We start from the raw sequence: 20298 nt of genomic DNA on the forward strand, positions 1-20298 counted from the left end.
GAAGAACGTGGTGGTATTTTATTTGTGCGTTAATAAATAAAGCTTGCCTGGAGATCAGAAGGAAAGGCCAGCCATTTTAAGTAAACAAAGAAATCAGGCAAAATACACCCTTAAGCTCTTAGCAGGCAGGATCTCTGTGTGTTCAAGGCCACACTAGGGAAGAGAGCCAAGTGTGGTGACACACAACTTTAACCCCAGTACCAATCATAGAGACTTGGAGGTCTGTACAGACAGACAGTAACAAAGCTGTATAGGAAGAGGAAGTGAGGTAGCTGGGCTAAGGCCAATGAGAGGGCAAAAAAGCAAGGCATATAAGCCTGGGTAGACAGGAAGCAGCGCTCTCTGGAAGCATCTCTCTAAAGTTTTCACCCATATATTTGGCTCCATGGTTTTTTTGTTTTTGTTTTGTTTTGCTTTTTTTTTTATTTAATAAGACCATTTAGAAATTCGCCTACAAAGGGTTTATTTGGCTTATACTTCCGCATCATAGAAATAATAACTCTAACTCAGAAAATGGGCATTCAAGGCCAGCCTGGGCTATATAACAAGTTACAGGCCAACTTGACCCTGTCTCAAAAAACAAAAACCTAAACAAACAAGTAATTGGCAACTTCTAACAATCAACATTTATTCAGTACTTACCATGGATAGATAATTTATCAGGAGTTATATATATATATTAGGAGTGTCCTAATTTCAATTTTGTTGTTTTGAAAATACAATGACCAAAAGCAACAGAGGATGGGAAACAGTTTACTGAGCTTACAATTCCAGTTTACTGCAGGGACGTCAAGGCAAGAATTTAAAGTATCACAATCATAGTCAAGAGCACAGAGAAGCAAATGCACCTTTCCTTGTATGCTTGCTGCACTGTACTCAGCTGGCATTCTCTACTCTTACACAGTTCAAGTAACAGCCTAGGCAATGATGCTACCCACAGTGGGCTGGGTCAATTGAAAATCAAGATAATTCCCCAAAGGCATGATCACATGACAATCTGATCTACATAATTTCTTAACTGAAGCTCTCCTCTCATGTGACTCTAGATTGTTGCAAGGTGACATTTCATTTTTAAAAATTATTTAATTACATTATTTTTTTTTGTGTGTGAGCATGTGTGTATCATTACACACATATGGAAGTTAAAGGACAATTTTGGGGAGTCAGTTCTCTCATTCCACCATGTGGAGACTGGTGATCAAAGAAAGGCTTCTAGGTGTGGCAGTAAGTGCCTTTAGCTGTTGATCCATCTCTCTTGCCTGCAAGTTTACATTTTACACTTCAGTGACAAGGCAGAGAGCGTGATGTATGTGACATACATCTACCTAGAATATGCCTCTATTTTTTGGTCTTAACTTCTGGGGAACTTCCTGTTAAAATGTGTGTTCAAGTGTTACAATAATTTTTTGTGTACGTTTTGGTAAATGTCCCTTATTTTTCATTACCTGGCTTTTGCGCCTTTAAACCAATTTTTTAACCAGGACTGGGTATTAAACCCAGGTTCTTATACACGCTAGACAAGCATTCTATCACTAAGCTACATTCCCATACTTTAAACCTAATTGATTGGCTCTTTCGTACTCTTATTTAACATAAGCCATGAGTTATTTTTTAAGAAATAGGCTGAATATAAACAATAAGCAGAATAGATTGCCTCACGTGTGGAGTTTGAAAGGAGTCAATAATCAACTGTATCCCTAATGAATCATACTTTGTCCTTTACATTTATAGAGGAAAAAGATGTATCTACTTGACTTTAGACAAGTTGCTTACCAGCTAAGGCTAATTTCCTTGTCTCTAAATATGAAAAGGTTGCAAAACCATACACTGGCTAAAGCTGGATTTGCAAATCAAAGATATCAACTACTAGACTATCTTCCCACTCCAATCTATGGCAGTAGAAGCACTTCAAGAAACCAAAGTCTATGTCCAAAACAGTTTAAAAACCACAACTTAATAACTGCTCTCTGCCACTTGTAAATTCACTATGAACCAAGACCAAACTTGCTGTATGTAGTGCAAGGAATGTGCTCAGTTTGTGTTCAATACCATGAAAAATGAAAGGCAATCATTTTAATAGAGTTCTTGAGTAGATTGTGAAACGTTATAATGTTTTTAAAATAAGACATGGTACACAAGTGTAATCCTAAACCTTTGGAGGTAAAAGCACAGGATTGGGACTGTAAGGCTTCCCAGCAAGCTCAAGGCCAGCTTGGATTATGTGAGACCCTGTCTCAAAGAGCCCCAAAATAATAACTTAAAAAAAAAAAATTGGTTCCCCATCCATTTTCATGTGGTAAGTGTATTTGTATGTGCATGTGTATTTGTGTATTGTGGTGTCTATGTATATTTATGCATGACACACATGCATGTATGGATGCATATGCACATGTGTGCTCTTATGTATGGAAACTCAAGGTTGATATCAGGAATAAGTCAAGCCCAGAGCTTCTCAATATGGCTCTTTTTGATAGCCAACTTGCTCTGATGATCCCATCGCTACCTTTGAGTTTAGAATTACAAGTGGGTGGGTCACCATTCCACCAAGCATTTCTGGGAGTTCTGGGGATTTGAACTCTGGTCCTAATGGTTGCAGAGCAAGCACTTTAATTACTGACTGAGTTATCTCTTCAGCTCCAGAAGAAGCTTTCAAAGGGCATATCATTAAAAATTATATATTCACGGGGCTGGAGAGATGGCTCAGAAGTTAAGAGCACTGACTGTTCTTCAAGAGGTCCTGAGTTCAATTCCCAGCAACCACATGGTGGCTCACAACCATCTATAATGAGATCTGGTGCCCTGTTCTGGCCTGCAGTCATACATGCTGTATACCTAATAAATAAATAAATCTTTAAAAAAAATTATATATTCACAATGTCTAGAAACATTAACAATAACACCATTTATAGTCATGACTTTTAAGAATTATATCCATTCATCCAGTTGCCACAAACTTCCTCTGGAAGTATAAAAATCACTGAGAACTGATTAAAAGATTTTTTTTTTTTTTTTTTTTTTTGGTTTTTCGAGACAGGGTTTCTCTGTGTAGCTTTGCGCCTTTCCTGGAGCTCACTTGGTAGCCCAGGCTGGCCTTGAACTCACAGCGATCCGCCTGGCTCTGCCTCCCGAGTGCTGGGATTAAAGGCGTGCGCCACCACCGCCCGGCCTGATTAAAAGATTTTTATCAACTCATCTCCAAATCCTATAGATGACACATTCTGATTTAATGTGTGTGTGTTCGTGTGTTCATGTGTACCTGTTTGTGCACATGTGGAGATACATATCTATGTGTACTTTGTGTATGTAAACACAATGCCAAGGGCCAATGCTAAGTGTCTTCCTCATTTTCTACCTTATTTTTTGAGACAGGGTCTCAAAACCCTGAACCTGAACCTGCCAATTTAGCTAGACTGGCTGGCCAACAAGCCCTAGGGATCCTCCTGTCTCCACCTCCCCAGCATGGGATTCCAGGCACAAACTAATATATCCAGTTTGTTTAACATGCGTGCTGGACTGAACCAGCCCTTTTTCCTGCTTGCAAGCACAAAAGGAGGGAGAGATGGTGGGAGGAGGTGGGAGGAGGAGGGAGGAAGAGAGAGAGAGAGAGAGAGAGAGAGAGAGAGAGAGAGAGAGAGAGAGAGAGAGAGAGAGAGAGAGAGAGAGAGGCATACATGTACACATATGTATGTTGTTGAGGTACCTATGCATGCATGAGTGAAGGCTAGAAGCTGACATCCTGAAGTATTCCTTGATTGTTTCTCCACCTTATTTTGTCAGTGTATCATCAATCCTGGAGCTCTAGCTAAACTAGCTAGCCAGCAAGCTGCTGAAATCCACCTGTCTCCATCTCCCAAGCACTGGGATTAGAGCATATCGCCACACCCAGCTTTTACTGAGCTCTGAGGATCTGAACAGAGGTCATTATGCAGCAAGTACTTTACCTACTGTCTTACTTAGGGTTTCTATTGCTGTGAAGAGACATCACGACCACAGCAACTCTTATACAGGAAAACATTTAATAAGGTGGTGGCTTACATTTTCAGAGGTTTAGTCCATTATCATCATGGAGCAACATGGTGGCCTGCAGATAGACATGGAGTTGGAGAGGTAGCTGAGAATTCTGTATCTTGCACAGGCAACAGGAAGTGGTCTGAGTCACTGGGTGTGGCTAGAGCATATATGAGACCTCAAAGTCCAGCTCCACAGTGACACACTTCCTCCAACAAGGCCACATCTCCCAACAGTGATACTTACTCCTTTGGGGGACCATTTTCTTTCCAACTACCACACCTACTGAGTGATCTCTTCAGCCCATTTTGGTTGATTTTTTTTTGTCTGTCTGCTTTTAGAAAGGGTCCCATGTAGTTTAGGCTGGTCCTGCACTCACTATGTAACAGTTTACTTTCAACTTCTGATCTTCCTACCTCCACCTCCCAAGTGCAAGGATTACAAGCATGAGTCACCACACTAGATTGACTTAATACAAGCTATTATAAAAGGAAAAAAAAAAGATTCATACCTTTAGAGAGATTTTCATATAGGCTCTCAATAGTTAAAAGCAACTTATTTTCCATAACTAATCCAAATACAGCCAGCCAATGTTTTTTAAAGCACTGCAATAGATTTACTAGAGTCCATGGTGGTTTCAAGTACAGCACCTAGAAAGTATTACAAAATTATCATCTACTGATTTATTTTACCTATTATTTAAACACACCTATGTAGAAACTTCTACACATATCCCTAATGAAAATATAGCTGGTTAAACTATTTTTAAATTAAGAAGTGCTAATCAGAATTTTTAAGTGGTAGGTATAATACAGATTGATTTTATAAAATTCATATTATTAACCTTTAGTTTCATAACTTTTAAGTACATAAAGAAAGCAAACCTCAGTTAGAGGAGTAGTCTAGTTTTAGCCAGAAAGGTACCTCAATCTACTTTTGTCTTTTTTAAATTAATACTCTTGTTTTATGTGTACAATCCTGAAATATATGTCTGTGTACATGTGTAACTGGTCCCCACAGATGCCAGAAGAGAGCATCAGATCCCTTGGAACTGGGGTTACAAATGGTTATGGGTAATCATAAGAGACCTGAACCTGGCTGGGTCCTCTGCAAGAACAGTAAGTGCTCTTAACCACTGAGCCATCACTCCAGCCCCTCACTCTTCTTTTCTATATGGTCATTTCCATAAGCAAAACAATCTAAATATTTCATACTACTGGGGGAAAAATACATATAGAAAAAAAGAACCAAGTACAACTGTCATCTACAATAAAGATATTTATAGATAATTGATCTCTTAGTTTAGGAAGTTATCAATGCCTTTTTCTGAAACATTCATATTTCTAAGAAATATGCAGGTGGCAGTGGTACACACCTTTGACCCCTGCATTGGGATCAAATCTAGGACAGGCACCAAAACTACACAGAAAAACCCTGTCTTGGGGAAAAAAAAAAACAAAAAAAACAAAAAACCCAACAACAACAACAACAAAAATATTCTATTTATACCAAGCCATCCAAATCTCTTATAATTCTTCATTATTTTTGGATCAGCATGTGATAATATGAAGCAGCAAATATATCACACTGGTAAGTTTTAGAATCTTGTTGAATAGCTGGAATAAAGACATCAGCTATAATTAATGGGCTATAACGTTCCTCCTAGAGACAAGTGTGAATTTGAAACAAGTATTAAACTAAGTTTTACAGATGGACAGTGGTGGTGCACACCTTTAATTCCAGCACCTTGGAGGCAGAGACAGGTGGATCTCTATGAGTTCAAGGCCAGCCTGGTCTACAAAGTGAGTTCTAGGAAAGCCAGGACTGTTACACAGACAAACCCTGTCTCAAAGAACCAAAAAGCAAACCAAAACAATAAACTAAGTTTTACAAGTATGCTTGCTAAATTTGGTGTTTCATTTAACTGTAGAAAAGACATTAAGCTAAAGAAACCCAAAATATCTTATTATGATCAATTTTTACTGATATTTACATGACATAAAAGTCAAATATACAGATGAGTGTGGTGGCATACACCTTTAATCCTAGTACTTGGAAGGCAGAGGCAGGCAGATCTCTGTGAATTCGAGGCCAGCCTGGTCTACAGAGCAAGTTCCAGGACAGTCCGGTTTACACAGAGAAACCCTGTCTCGAAACACAAACACACACACAAAATCAAATAGAAATTCTGCCATACATATTGAACAAATCAAATTGAATGAGCAAAGTATTTGTTTGGAGACAGGGTCTCTTGTATCCCAAGCCTTACTACATAGCCAAAGATAATCTCAAGATTTATTCCTGATCCTCTTATATCTACCTTCAAGTGCTAGGATTATAGGCATATGCCACTACACATGATTTATGTGGCACTGGGAATAAAACCTGTGGCCTCAGGCATCCGAGGCAACCATTCTACCAACTGAGCTATACTTCTAGTCCTTGTGCAAAAACTTTAAGGATTCAATTTAAACTCTAAGAGGTCAATGCATCAAATATTCATTGTAGATGCACAATAACTATTCATTAATTTAAAACAAACAGAATCTTCCCTTGGAGTACCTCTTCTTTCTCATTTTTCCTTAATAAATCTACTTTTGCTCTGTTCAAATTAAATAAGTACTATATAGTCCTAACCTTTAACAAATGTTCATCATATAATTATCAAAAAGTTATTACAAGGCCAGAAAGATAGTTCAGCATACTAAGGCACTTGCCACCAAACCTGACAACCTGAGTTTAATCATGACAGAAGGAGAGAATCAATTCCTGCCAAACTGTCCTGACTTCTTCTACAGGAGCACCATGGCAAACACACACCTGCAAACATACACATTCTTGTGCACACACATACACAAATATATAAAATTAATTTAATAATTAAGTTATAAAACTTAGAGAAAATGTAATATGGATTACTATAGTTTTGTAATTTACACAAATATCTTCTAAGATAACAAATCATCAATAATAAGAAGAAATCTCAATTAATAGTTAACTAGGTACCTCCATCCAAAGATCTCCAAAAGCAATTTTCATTTCTGTTTCTAATATTGAAGATAAAGCTGTCCCAAGAGATTTTTCAAGATCACATATAATGCGTTCAAGTAGAATGGCCAGTCCAGAATTTGTAGATTCTTCCTTAGGTGTCTCCTCTACAGGTGCTGTTTCTTTAAGACAAAGTTTCAGGCTTTACTAAAATAGGAGGTAATCTTTCGTTTTATTTTGACACAGGGTTTCAAGCAGTACAAGCAGGTCTCCAAGTTATGGTGTAATGGAGGATGACCATGACCTTCTGACCCTCTTGTCTCTATCCCCCAGTGCTGGGATTACAAGTGTGCATCATCATGCTAGGTTTATATTATACTGGGATCAAACATAAAGGCAGGGCTAAGCTCATTCTAGGGAAGTATTTCACCAGCTGAGTGATATGTCACTACTTAGGTTTTTTTTTTACAATAAATAAATAAATAAATAACCCTAAAATGTTTTTTTTTTTACTCAAACAGAAATATGAAAAAACAAGTTATTTTAACTAAATTGAATTTTACTATCCTCTTTGTGTGTGTGTACAGCAAGTGCTTTTATCCATTAAGCCATGTCACTGGCTTCAGTTTACATTTTTATTTATTGCCCATCTCTTTTTTTTTTTTTTTTGGTTTTTCAAGACAGGGTTTCTCTGTGTAGCTTTGCGCCTTTCCTGGATCTCTCTCTCTGTAGACCAGGCTGGCCTCGAACTCACAGAGATCCGCCTGCCTCTGCCTCCCGAGTGCTGGGATTAAGGGCGTGCACCACCACTGCCCAGCCTCCATCTCTTAACATTAAGGCATTGTTTTTAATTATTTAAAAAAAAAAATCAAAGCCGGGCAGTGGTGGCGCACGCCTTTAATCCCAGCACTCGGGAGGCAGAGGCAGGTGGATCTCTGTGAGTTCAAGGCCAGCCTGGTCTACATAGAGAGTTCCAGGAAAGGCGCAAAGCTACAGAGAAACCCTGTCTCAAAAAACCAAAAAAAAAAAAAAAAAAAAAAAATCAAAACGAACAAAAAAACCAGTAAGATAAAAAATACCAAAATGAAACAAAAAGCCTACAAAAAAATCCATCTTGTGTTAGCCAGCTATTCCTGGGCACTGGGCCTGCACTGGAGTGTGGCTGATATTCCCAGTGAGACTCCATTGGAAAAAACTGATTTTCTCTTTCCCAGCAGGTATCAATCGCCAGTAGTTCCCTGGTTAGGGGAGGGACTTTGCGTCCACTTCTTCTCGGTGCCGAAATGAATTTTATTTTTTTCAAACAGAAGAATTACAAGAATGCCTTATTTTCTGATTGTTTTTTAACTACACAGAAATTGCATCAAAATTGGTTTTCTTCCCCCAAACAGTGCATATTTCAACCCACATCAATAAAGTATTTTAAAATGAAGAACGTTTCTGACTTATCTATACTCATGCCATCCTCTTCCAAAATAAGCTTTTTTAAGTTCAGCTGTTACCATCTCATTAACATTATACCTTTATATTTGAAAAATAACTACAATTTTCTTATAGCAAAATTCAAATATTAAGTGACTTATCTCTACAAACACCAGCTAAGGATTTAAAATGATAGTAATATAATGGGCAAACTGAAAGTTCACTCCTGAAAAACCATAAACTAAAATGTCCTGTAATTCCTCCCAAATGTCATTTTGAGTATCATGACAAAGATATACTATTTTCAAAAAGGGAAAGAAGCAGTATATATAAGTACACTAATATTTATACAATTACTTATAAAAGTATATCTAATGTAAAAAAAAATCAACAATTACATTCCCTACAGAGAAGAAAAGACCAGAAAAATAGTCAGATCTCTGGAGCCAGAGCTGTTTGTAAATGCTGGCAACTAAACTCTGGTCCTGGGAAAGAGCAGGAAGTGTTCCTAAGCACAGAGTGGAAAGTTGGGATACATTTATAAATAGTGCCATGCAATGTAACAGCCCATCAAATATCAAATCGCAGAATAGATCATTCTAATAAAAAAGCAGTATTGACCTTATATTTCTTAATTATTAGTTTAAATTTTAAGAAAAAACTATTTTACTAGAGTTGTATGATATTTGCTTTTTCTGTATTAATAAAGGGTTAGGAAATATGAAGCTAATTTTATAAAAACTTAAAAAGTTCCACTTCAAAAGAGTATTTCCTACAGCTATTAATAATTTAAACAATACACTTTGCAAGGTACAAGTTAACATGTCTACAATGATAATAGGTAAAAATAAGTGTGAGAAAATGGATAAAATTAAAATTGGTAAAAGTATATGGACATGGGCAGCAATAACAGTAATGTTTGCTTTCGCTTTTTACAATTTTCATTTAATACATATAAGTTTTCCAAACTTACTATTATTTTAAATGTACTAGATGAAAATTTATTAGTTTCAAATGTTATCAAAAAAAATATTAGTGCACGAGATACATTTCTAATCATTCATAGTAAAAATATTACCTGCTTTCAACTGTTGCTTAGAAATACAAGGCTGATGACACATATTTGTGTTCAGAGCTATAGATAATATCTCTGAATCCAATTCTTCTTTACTGAGTGACTTCACACCACTTATCAGGCCTTTAGTTCTTAAATTTCTATCATCCCTAAAGGTGTGGTTAGGGGGAAAAAACATTTTATGAGATCAACTACATGTCAATTTAAACACACAGGTTATCAATAAAAACATTAAAAATGGTTAAGAAGTTTAGAAATGAACTTGATAAAAGTATTTATATGGGACTAAAGGGGTCATTAAGTGGTTAAGAGTACTTCCTGTTCATTGAGAGTACAAGATGCCCCTGGCCTCTGTGGCACTAATACCCACATACCCATACATACATACATACACAAAATTAAAAATTATGAAAACTCAACAAAGATTAATGCTTAGATTATGTGAAGCTTCTATAAACTTTTCTTTAAGCACTAGTATAGTTCACATATTTTCAATTTTCCTTCAGTGTTTGTATGTGTGTGTTATACACACATGCATCAGAGCACAAGTGCCCACAGAGGCCTGGAGAGGCTGTCAGGTTCCCTGAAACTAGAGTTCTAGGTAGTTGTAAGCTGCCCAATGCCGGGTTGGAAACCAAACTCAGGTCCTCTGCAAAGGCAATACACACTTTTAACTGCTGAGACATCTCCCCAGCTCCTAAGCTTCATCTTAAGAAACAAGAAAAAAGGGGGGAAGAAAGGCATAACAGCACTTTCTGGGATGATGGAAATATTTTTTCATATTGAGAGAAATATGAACTATACCACTGTGTCGATTTGATAATGCTGATAGCTATTAACATTTTTATGCATCCCAATGTTAAGTACATTTTCCCTCAAAAACAAAGAGCCATGTAAAAATAATCTGGCTAGATAGGAAGTGGATAAAGACACAGATGATAGAAAGCAGGAAAAGTGGCAGACTCTTAATAACTGTTGTAGCTACATTAGGATTTCATTCCTCCCTCCCTTCTAGAACTGGGAATTGAGCCTAGGACCTCATAGATGCGAGTAAGTGCTCTGCCACTCAACTATATTCCCAGCCCCAAGAGTTTATTCTTCTTCACTTTGAATACTGTTGGAATTCTTCATAATGTAAATTTTTCAAAAAATAAGGAAGTGCCATTTTAATTTTTAGAAGAATAAAGGCAGTGAGTATGGAAGTAGAAAGCATGATGGAGTTAAGAGTAGAAGAGGGGCAGTAGCATGTCTTAATTGGGTTCATGGTAGGGAGAAAACAAAGAGTCCCAAGTATGAAAGTATGTTCTTTTCATACTGGAGTATGAAAGAACAGTGAGTATCAACAGGACTCTGCACAGCGCTTTGGAAACAGGATGTGGCACTTTTCACTCACTTAAAAAATAGTTTAGGTTAGGAAGAGCTCAGGGAATCCTGAGGAAGAGGGGGAAAGGGCTGAGCCAGAGGGGTCAAGGGCACAAGAAAATGGCCCACATAATCAACTAATCAGGGATCATATGGGCTCACAGACTGAAGCGACAATCAGAGAGCCTTTATGGGTCTGACCTAGGTCTTCTGCATACATTATGGTTGTGTAGCTTGGTATTGTAGGTTCGAAGTTTCTGTCCCGCTCAACCAGTTCCCAAATAACTGACACAGAGGCTTACAAACAACTGACACAGAGGCTTAATATTAATTATAATGCTCGGCCAATAGCTCAGGCTTGTTACTAGCTAACTCTTACATTTTAATTAACCCGTATTTTTTTTAATCTCTGTTTTGCCATGTGGCTGGGTATCTTTTCTCAGTGCGGCACACCCATCTTATTTCTCTCTGCATCTGCTGGCGACTCTCCAGACTCTGCCCTTCTTCCTCTCAGCATTCTCAGTTTGGCTCTTCTGCCTAACCTTATCCTGTTCAGCTACTGGCCAGTCAGCTTCTTTATTTAAACCAATCACAGCTACATATATTCACACAGTATAAATGAATATTCTTCATGGTCTTCTTGTGGGACTCCTAGTAGGGCTGTCTCTGACTCTTTTACCTGCTTTTAGGACCATTTCCTAATATTGGGTTACCACATTCAGCCTTAAAAAGGAGGGGATGTGCCTAGTCTTATTGCAACTTAATATGTCATGTTTGGTTGATACCCCTGGGAGGCATGCCCTTTTGTGAGGGAAAATGGAGGAATGGATCTGGGGGAGAGGAGCAGTTGAAGGGAGGAACTGGGAGAAGAGGAGGGAGAGGAAACTGAGGTTGGGATATAATACAAAGGAGAAATAAAAAAAAATAGTTTAGAAGAAAAAGACAATAGTTCATTTTTTTAATGATGATGAATTTCAAATGTCTTCAATATAAAAGTAAAGCTATCAAATAAGTAGGTGAGTATATTAGTCTGGAGCTTAGAAGAATCACGGATATTGAGGCTGTTAGCTCAGATTTCAGAGAGCAAATCTAACTGAAACACTTAAAATAATCCATTGGAGTGGATTCTGATTCCAGATCCCCTCATCTCATGAGGAGTCTGCCTTCTCATCTTCTCTTTAAATAAAAGTTGTTTTCCAAACCTTCAAAGAAAATAATGCACAGTATATTGTTTTACATTTTTTCCCTATTACTACTATCAACAATATTCCCAATTACAACTATCACTGATAATAACTGTAACATCATCACCATCATTATCCACACAACCAAACAGATACATCCTCACAATAGGTACAAGTGGATAGATGACTTATACAACTCACATTATCATCACTTAAAGAAAAACCATGTAGCAGCACACACCTTTAATCCACTACTTAGGGCACAGAGGCACGTGGATCTTTGTGAGTTTGATACCAACCTGCTCTACCTAAGACTTCTAGGCTAACAGGCAGTGGTGGCACATACCGTTAATCCCAGTACTCAGGTAGCAGAGGCACTCGAATCCCTGGGTTTAAGGCCAGCCTGGTCTACAGAGACAATTCCAGGATAGCTAGGGCTATACAGAGAAACCCTGTCTTGAAAAACCAAAAACAAAAAGTTCTAGGCCAACTAGGGCTACATGGTTACATGACCTACATGGTTACCTTGTCTCAATTAAAAAAAAAAAAAAAAAAATGACCATTTGGTAGGGACTACTCTAATTCCTTTACATATACTGTCTAATAAACCTTATGAAGCAGGTATTCATTCTGTTTATTATGCACAAAAAAATCTAAGTTAGGAAAACTGTCCAGATTCATATATCTGACAACTGACAGACCTAGGATTCTAGTGCAGGCAAATTTACTGCAGAAGATGCACCCATAACATAATGTAACATAAGCTACCCTCTCTTTGTATATAAATAACCAACTTCTTGCGTCATATGACTGAAAAATTCTTTAAGATTTTGATATCAACTTCCCCCCTCCTCTCCAATGTGTTCTGACTATTACATAAATTAAATTGAAATAAAAGTTTATCCATTTAGTATCTCATTCCTCTAGAATCATATATCATAAAAAAGTAATAGCTGAGTATGATTAGTGGTAGATTTAGAAAATAATTGTTTGATCCTTAATTTGGTGAATAAAATTTTTAAAATTCTTTACCATAAGCTATTATTTAAAAAACAACAACAACAAAAAAAAAAACCCCACAATGACTATGACACTCACGTGCACAGAATAACAAGAGAACATGGAAATAATTCCTGGTACTGAAGACAGCATTTTAATACTCGATCATCATTGTTCTCATCACTCAATCCATCTGCAAATGTAGCAAAGGCAACTGTCAATAAGTATATTAGAAATCTAGATACTGCTTAAGCATGTTGAATCATGCCTGTAATTCCAATATTCAAGAGACTGAGGCAGGAAGATTGTCACAAATTCAAGGTTAGCCTGGGCTACTAAGTAAGACCAAGGCAATGGGGGGAAAAAGCTGGAGTGGTGGCAGGGATGGCAGAGATGGCTGGGACAATAGCTCAATCAATAAATAAGTACCTGTTTCTTCAGATTAACTGTGCCTTCCCATGCACAGGTGCACACACACAAACATGTATATACACATACCAGAAAAATAAACCCAAAGATAAGAAATCAGGGTATCACCTGAGTAATCTAGGCAATATTTACAAATTAAAAATATGTAGATTTTGAGGAAATGAAGCTACTCTGATACTACCATGGTGGATACATGTCACTATATATTTCTCCAAACCCATACAATGTAAACTGGGTGTCAATGATGTGTCAAGGTGGATTCACTGATTATAATACATTTCTTTTTTTTCTTTTTTGGTCTTTTGAGACAGGGTCTTTCTACAGGCTTAGCTGTCCCTAGAACTCACTATGTAGAGCAAACTGGTTTTGAACTCACAGAGATCTGCCTATGTCTGCCTCCCAAGTGCTAGGATTAAAGGCATGAGCAACCATGCCTGGCTATAATATATTTTTTATTCTGGTAGGAGGTATTGATTACAAGAGAATCATTATGTATGGGAATAGGAAGGATATGAGAAATTTCCATAACGTCTGCTCAATTTTGCTATAAAGCTAAAACTGTGTAAGCATCTATTTTTTAAAATATATCTGAAAGGCAGAAAACACATTAAATAAAATGAAGACAGCAAGAACAATGTCTTCAGAACTCCAAATCCAGACTTCACAGTCCGTAACTAAATTTCTTGTGTCTTGTTTATCCTTAACCTCCAAAACACTGTATTTAGAGAAGTACAAGAAACACAGGCCCTTGGCAGAAAACACAAAAAGTGAGCCAGGCATGACAGCACACTCTGGCAGAGTACAGGCAGGAGGCTAAGGAGCTCCAAGTCATTTGCTCCTACATAGTGAGCTCATGGTCTGCCTGAGCTAAGACCATGTCTTGAAAACCAAAAAGAAAAGAGGGGGGGCAGAGAAAGTGAGAGGAAGAGAGGAACAGAAGGGAGAAAAGGGGAGGGGGACAGAGGAGGGAAAGGACTAAAGAGAGGAGAGAAAGGAAAGGAACAAGAGAAGGCAGAAGCGGGAGAGGAGAAGGAGGGAGAGGGAGCAACAGAAAGGAAATGTAAATCATTATATAAAAAAAGAGAGGGTGAAATCCAAAGTTCTATAGTATAACCAAGTACGCATACAAATGATTTAATAATTATCTGTGAAATACTAACACAGCCAAAGAAAGTTTAGGAAAAACAATAAAACAAAACCAAAGACTCCCAAAATGAGTCACAAATGGTCACAACACCCATTCGATTTCACATTCTAACGGCTACACACTGTTAATTTTTAAAGTATTTCCTTCCAATAATAAGCACTTGAAGAAATCTTTATCAAGGAACAATACTTACAAAGTTTTTGGGATGCCAGCTGTAATGACTGACCCCACAGCTTTCTATCTTGACTTTTGAGGCTGTCATTGATGAAATGAATTGCAGGTACAGCTTTATGCTGGACGTGTTTTAGTAGTTTTCCTGCCTTCATACGATCTAGCTCTTGTACAACCACCCAGGGAATTAGTAACACAAGTGTGTCAAAGCCTAAGAAAACAGAAAGACTTCTTAGAATCCAACATGTACTGAGCTACTAAATCAATTTCTGTAGAGGTCAAAGTTTTAAAGTATACAGGCTCCGGCCACACTGATGGCTTGGTGGGTAAGAATATTTGCTGCCAAGTTTGAGGACCCACATGGTAGCAGGAGAAAAAGAGAATCCTACAAACTGTCTGTAAGTCATTCTCTAACTGCCACATACATCCTATGGCATGTTAAGAATTTAAATATTAAAAAAAAAAACTATCAGATTACAAAAAGAATGAATTTAGCAGACATGAGTCCTATAATCAAGGTTTACAATGTAAACAATTTCACAATAAACAAATAATTTTAAAATGTAATAAGTGCCATCTAAAAGTGTATTTTAGATTCCTAGATTAGGATATCTTAAAAAAATTCAGATGATGGGATATGACTGTGAGAAAAAAAAGCAACTGTTAATATAGAATATTAACTCAAAAAAGAAAATCACAACCTGTGAATTTTTATATATACCTGGTATTTCTGTTGTCTTCAAAATTTTAACAAATTTGAGATGATTCATCAGAATATTTGTGTCGATAACAATTAGAAGCATTTTGTCTGTGGCAGTATTTGCTAGAGAAGAAGAGGAGAGTTAGGATTTCATGACACTTGATAATAAATTATGACCAAACTTGGGTATCACAGAAGTACACAAAACCTCTCTGTCTTGTAAGCATAATGGCATAAGAGAACCAATCAGAGGACTCTCAAGCTGCTATCTGTCTGAGCCATTACTTGTTGCCATGTAAAATTCTTCCCAGGCGAGGGTTCCCTGGGCTGGACCCACAACCCTGTTTATGCCAGAGTCCGGGCAGAAGAGGGTCAAAGGAGGACTCGTCTAGGTCAAGAGAAGGTAAGGTGAAGCAACGCAGGAACAAACAGGGTCAAGAACTGTCTATACAAGTGCTTTTAGGAACATTCTTATAGGAAGAAGTCCTTTAAACAAGGACTACAAAACTCGAGTTATTTCAATTCTTAACAGAAAAAACAGTAATCATAAGTCCTACCCCAGCAAACTATCATAAATTGTGGGTATATTTTAATCATAAACTGACCTGCCCCAGGAGTAACTACGGTTCTAAATCTTACCCTGCATCCCTGATAGCTATGCACTCAAGAAGCATAAATTAATTTTGTTATACTCTCAATAAAATATAATTGAAAAGCTAAATATGTGTAAAAGAAAGAAAATATATAAAAGCAGCAGTGTTATTTCATAGGACCTATGGGAAGATCTGGTAAGTTTCCTACTAGATCATATAGAAAAATGCTTAGAAATTTGTAAAATATGAGTGCTTTAAATATGAATAAGAGGTAGTACTATAATTTTTACAGAGAATTCAAAATAGTATACTAATTTATGTAATCTTATTTTTTTTTTTATTTTGAGATAAATATATAAGACTATATAGAACAGGCTATCCTGGAACTCTACGTAGTCCAAGATAGTCTTGAACTCCTAATTCTCCTGCCTCAGCTTCCCAAGAGCTGGAACAACAGGTATGTACTAAAGTGTTTATCTGTTCCCAGTAGTAAAAATTTTACTATATTAACAAAGAAACCATGAAAATAATACCTTTAAACAAACTTCCTTCTATCTGATCAGTGCTCTATATGATTGAAAGAACTAAAAGTTATAATTAAGAGCAAAGCATAAAAGACAATGTGTAACTTGGTTATTCTTGTCTAATAAATACATGATTATCATTTCAAACAAGCACATTTTAACACTTTCATCTGTACACTGTAAAAACTTGATGTTAATGCAACAATTCTTAGAAAAGAACAGATCATATAAATTAATATATAGCGTATACCAGCAGAAGAAGGTACATCCTCTTCCACCAAGTCAATTTCCATACTCATTAACTCTCCGGCAGGTGGAACCACAGGTAAATGCACACTTTTTCCCACACGTGCAGCATGGAGCTCTTCTACTATCTGCATCTAAATTGTAAAAGACTCTAGTGAAATATCTGGGTTACTTACTGAAGATATTTAATTAGAGAAGAAAGCAATACATCATGAAAACACCTAATAGAAATAAAGACAGCACAGTAAGATATATGGATTTATAATCATAGTTTTAAAATCAGTTGCTTTCTATAGCCTCAGGCAAGCAAACTATTTTACTACTTTAGAACTTAATTTGCCCATCTATAAGGAATATCAAATTTTATCTATTTTCTTTAGGATTTTTATATTATTAAAATAGGTCATTGAAGTTCCTTTCATAGTATATAGACATCGAAATAAGTTCATTTTCATATCTATTCTCATCTCAAAGTACTTTAAAAGAGTCAGCTTTCTCTTAAGAGTGTAAACTGAGGCTATAGCTGAGTGCTAGAAAGCTTGCCCAGCATGTGTGAGCCCCTGGATTCAATCCCTGGCTCTACCAATAACCAAAAATACCTCATCCGGTGTCCTTGAGATTTCTAATACTACTTATCCACTATCAGAAACTAAACTCTGAGTCTTTTATTACTAACTGTATTACACTTTAAACTTTATTTTGCACTGGAATAACACAGGAGTGTATGTGCACAAGCACCTTTAACCCCCAAGCCATCTCGATGGCTCTGAACTATAAATCCTAAGATCCTTCTCACTTTAGAAGTATTTCTCTGATGGTATTTTGCTATAAAAAATTAAATATGGCTGGGCATGGTGTCACACACCTACTATTCCAGCTCTCAGAAGGCTGAGGCTGGAAGATCATAAGTTCAAGGCTAGCCTTCTTTACACAGCAAGAACAAGGCCAGCCCAAGTAATATAGTGAGAAACTATGTTAAAATTTAAAAAGAAAGAAGAAATGAGAATATATTCTATCTTTAAAGCAGTCATGAACAGTTTTCTATCAAGGGGCACTGACTCATGAGACAGGAAAATAAAAGGAACTATTACAAATAAGTTATCCACAACCTTTTAAAGAGAAAAATATAAAACGTTAGTGAATTTTAATTTACTCAGGCAATATAAAATTGTAAACAATAGGCCGGGTAGTGGTGGTGCACACCTTTAATGCCAGAACTTGGGAGACAAAGGCAGGTGAATCTCTGTAAGTTCTAGGCCAGCCTGGCCTACAAAGTGAGTTCCAGGACAGGCTTCAAAAGCTACACAGAGAAACTTTGTCTCAAAAAAAACCCAAAAAAACAAATGTACACAATAATAGTATGAAGATAAATCAGAAGATTCTAGGTGGGAAATAGAGCAATGGGTAAAAAGATAAAATACTATGGACTTTCATTTGACAATAATAATTTCATCTTTTTGTTGAGTAGAAAAATGAAGAACATGTTGATGTCATATTGCATTTTGGCAACTCTAGGTATACACATGCAAAAGCATAGCATTAAATAAAAAAAAAATTTAACTTGTAGCACATGAATACTACCCTCTGTTTAAAATAGATTAGCTTATTAGAAACTAAGGCAAAAGTCAAGTAAATGTAAAGACTTCTCTCAGTAATCACCCCTGCCCACATGCTAGGATTAAACCCAAAATCTTATACTGCTAGAAAAACACTCCAACTGCACTACATCCCAAGCCCCTCCAAATGGTGTTTGATGACCTAATTAAAAACTTATAAACTGAACCTAATAAATCAATAAAAAGAATTTTTTTGGAGTTTAAGTAGAGAGAGACATCATTGCTTTCATCCTCCCAAGGTTTTTATAGACATTTTATTAAAAGTAGGAACTTCTTAGCTAGGCATCCTGGCATATACTTGTAACTCCACCATTCAGGAGGCTGAGTCAGGAGGACCTTAAGTTTGAGATCAGAGCCTAGGCTACATAGTGAGACCCTGTTCCACACCTTCACACACACACCCAAAAAAGAAGAAAGAAAGAATTGGTTGAATTTCTTTAAAATAACCAAAGTAAGTGCATCACTAACCTCTTCATCTGTATCTTGGACATTCTCAGATGACACTGAAGAACATGGTGTTTCAAAATTCTGAAATGAGAAAGGATTTTGAGTTAAGCCTTGTGTGATGTATAGAATCTCTGAATTCAAGTGGCCAACTACCAGAACTGAAACCCATCCTTCCCACAACAAAAAATTAATAAGAATTATCTGTCTGTCTGTCTGTCTGTCTGTCTGTCTGTCTGTCTGTCTGTCTGTCTATCTATCTATCTATCTATCTATCTATCTATCTATCTATCTATCTATCTATCTATCTATGTGTGTGTAAGTAAGTCAAAGGACAACTTGGGGGAAGTCAGCTCTCTCCTTCCTCCATGTGGGTCCCCAGAATCAAAACCAAGTCATCAGGCTTGGTGGCAAGTGCCTTCATCTACTAAGCCATCTTGCCAACCCCACCATAATGACAAACAAAAGTGTCTCCAGACACTAATAAATACCCTGAGAGATAAAACTGCCCCCATATGAGAATCACCCCTAGAAAAGACCTATTCTACCATGTCATAAAATCTGAGTCATATTCTTTAGGGATTTTAATCATTAAAATACTCATCTTTCAATTAACAGAATTATACACCCCCTAAAGAATACCCATCCTAAAGAAAATAAGCAGGCTTTCAATGGCAGAAAAATTTTATTCAGAAATCATTGAACTGCTTCACAGCCCTTTGGCTAAGATCAAGTATAGAAGTCATTGAGCCATTTCTAAAAGTGGCCTGATAAAAAAACAAAAGAAATCTAAGGACTGTATCACGGCTAAGGAGAAAAGGCCAAAAACCACAGAGCTGTATTGTATGTAGTGACAGCACCAGAGGTCTGTTTTATTTTCTGTCTTCTAACAAAACTGAAAAAAATCTTTCCATGAATTCCAACTCTGTGCCAACACTTTAATATTTAATGACAAGATCTCCCTTACTTTTAAATCTTATTAAATTTAAGGTTTTCTTACAAGTGCCAAGGAAGAATAATCAGAACTGCTTGTAACTAGATACTCTAATACCCATATTCTACTCAGTGCTCTCTGACCTCACATCACTCCCAGAGAGGTCAATGAATCTATCACCTAATGTAGGAAATTCATGTGGTCTTGAAACTTCCTAAGCCTAATACAAATGGAAGCAATAGTGGGCATTTAACTAATGCCGCACCTTACTATGCTTTATTAAATACACTGAATGAGCCAGACGGTGGTAGCGCACATCTTTAATCCCAGCATTTGGAAGGCAGAGGCTGATGGATCTCTGTGAGTTCAAGGCCAGCCTGGTCTACAGTGACTTCCGGGATAGGAACCAAAACTACACAGAGAAACTCTGTGGGGGGGGGGGGGGGAGAGAATCTA

The 20298-nt window shown here is 36.9% G+C and overlaps 1 protein-coding gene across 19 annotated transcripts in view; it reads right to left on the bottom strand.

Annotated features, from left to right (window-relative positions):
• Swt1 (SWT1 RNA endoribonuclease homolog) overlaps window positions 1–20298 on the bottom strand; it is a 67724-nt gene that overhangs the window by 29392 nt on the left and 18034 nt on the right. For 13 of the 19 annotated variants that reach the window (XR_013043329.1, XR_013043328.1, XR_013043327.1 and 10 more), the window contains exons 7-14: window positions 18933–18992; window positions 16853–16982; window positions 15507–15608; window positions 14808–14996; window positions 13138–13231; window positions 9497–9642; window positions 7015–7178; window positions 4520–4658 (exon numbers count right to left, since the gene is read on the bottom strand). Coding sequence is in view for 16 of the 19 variants with exons in the window: in XM_042258294.2 (XP_042114228.1) it covers window positions 4520–4658; window positions 7015–7178; window positions 9497–9642; window positions 13138–13231; window positions 14808–14996; window positions 15507–15608; window positions 16853–16982; window positions 18933–18992 (1024 nt within the window). In the remaining 3 variants the exon portion in view is untranslated. Of the gene's footprint in view, window positions 1–4519; window positions 4659–7014; window positions 7179–9496; window positions 9643–13137; window positions 13232–14807; window positions 14997–15506; window positions 15609–16852; window positions 16983–18911; window positions 18993–20298 lie in introns of all 19 variants that reach the window. The other 6 variants (XM_076547597.1, XM_076547596.1, XM_076547595.1 and 3 more) reach the window with 1 other exon arrangement.

The sequence above is a fragment of the Peromyscus maniculatus genome, chromosome 11 (genome assembly GCF_049852395.1).
Source record: "Peromyscus maniculatus bairdii isolate BWxNUB_F1_BW_parent chromosome 11, HU_Pman_BW_mat_3.1, whole genome shotgun sequence".
NCBI classification, from domain to species: Eukaryota; Metazoa; Chordata; class Mammalia; order Rodentia; family Cricetidae; genus Peromyscus; species Peromyscus maniculatus.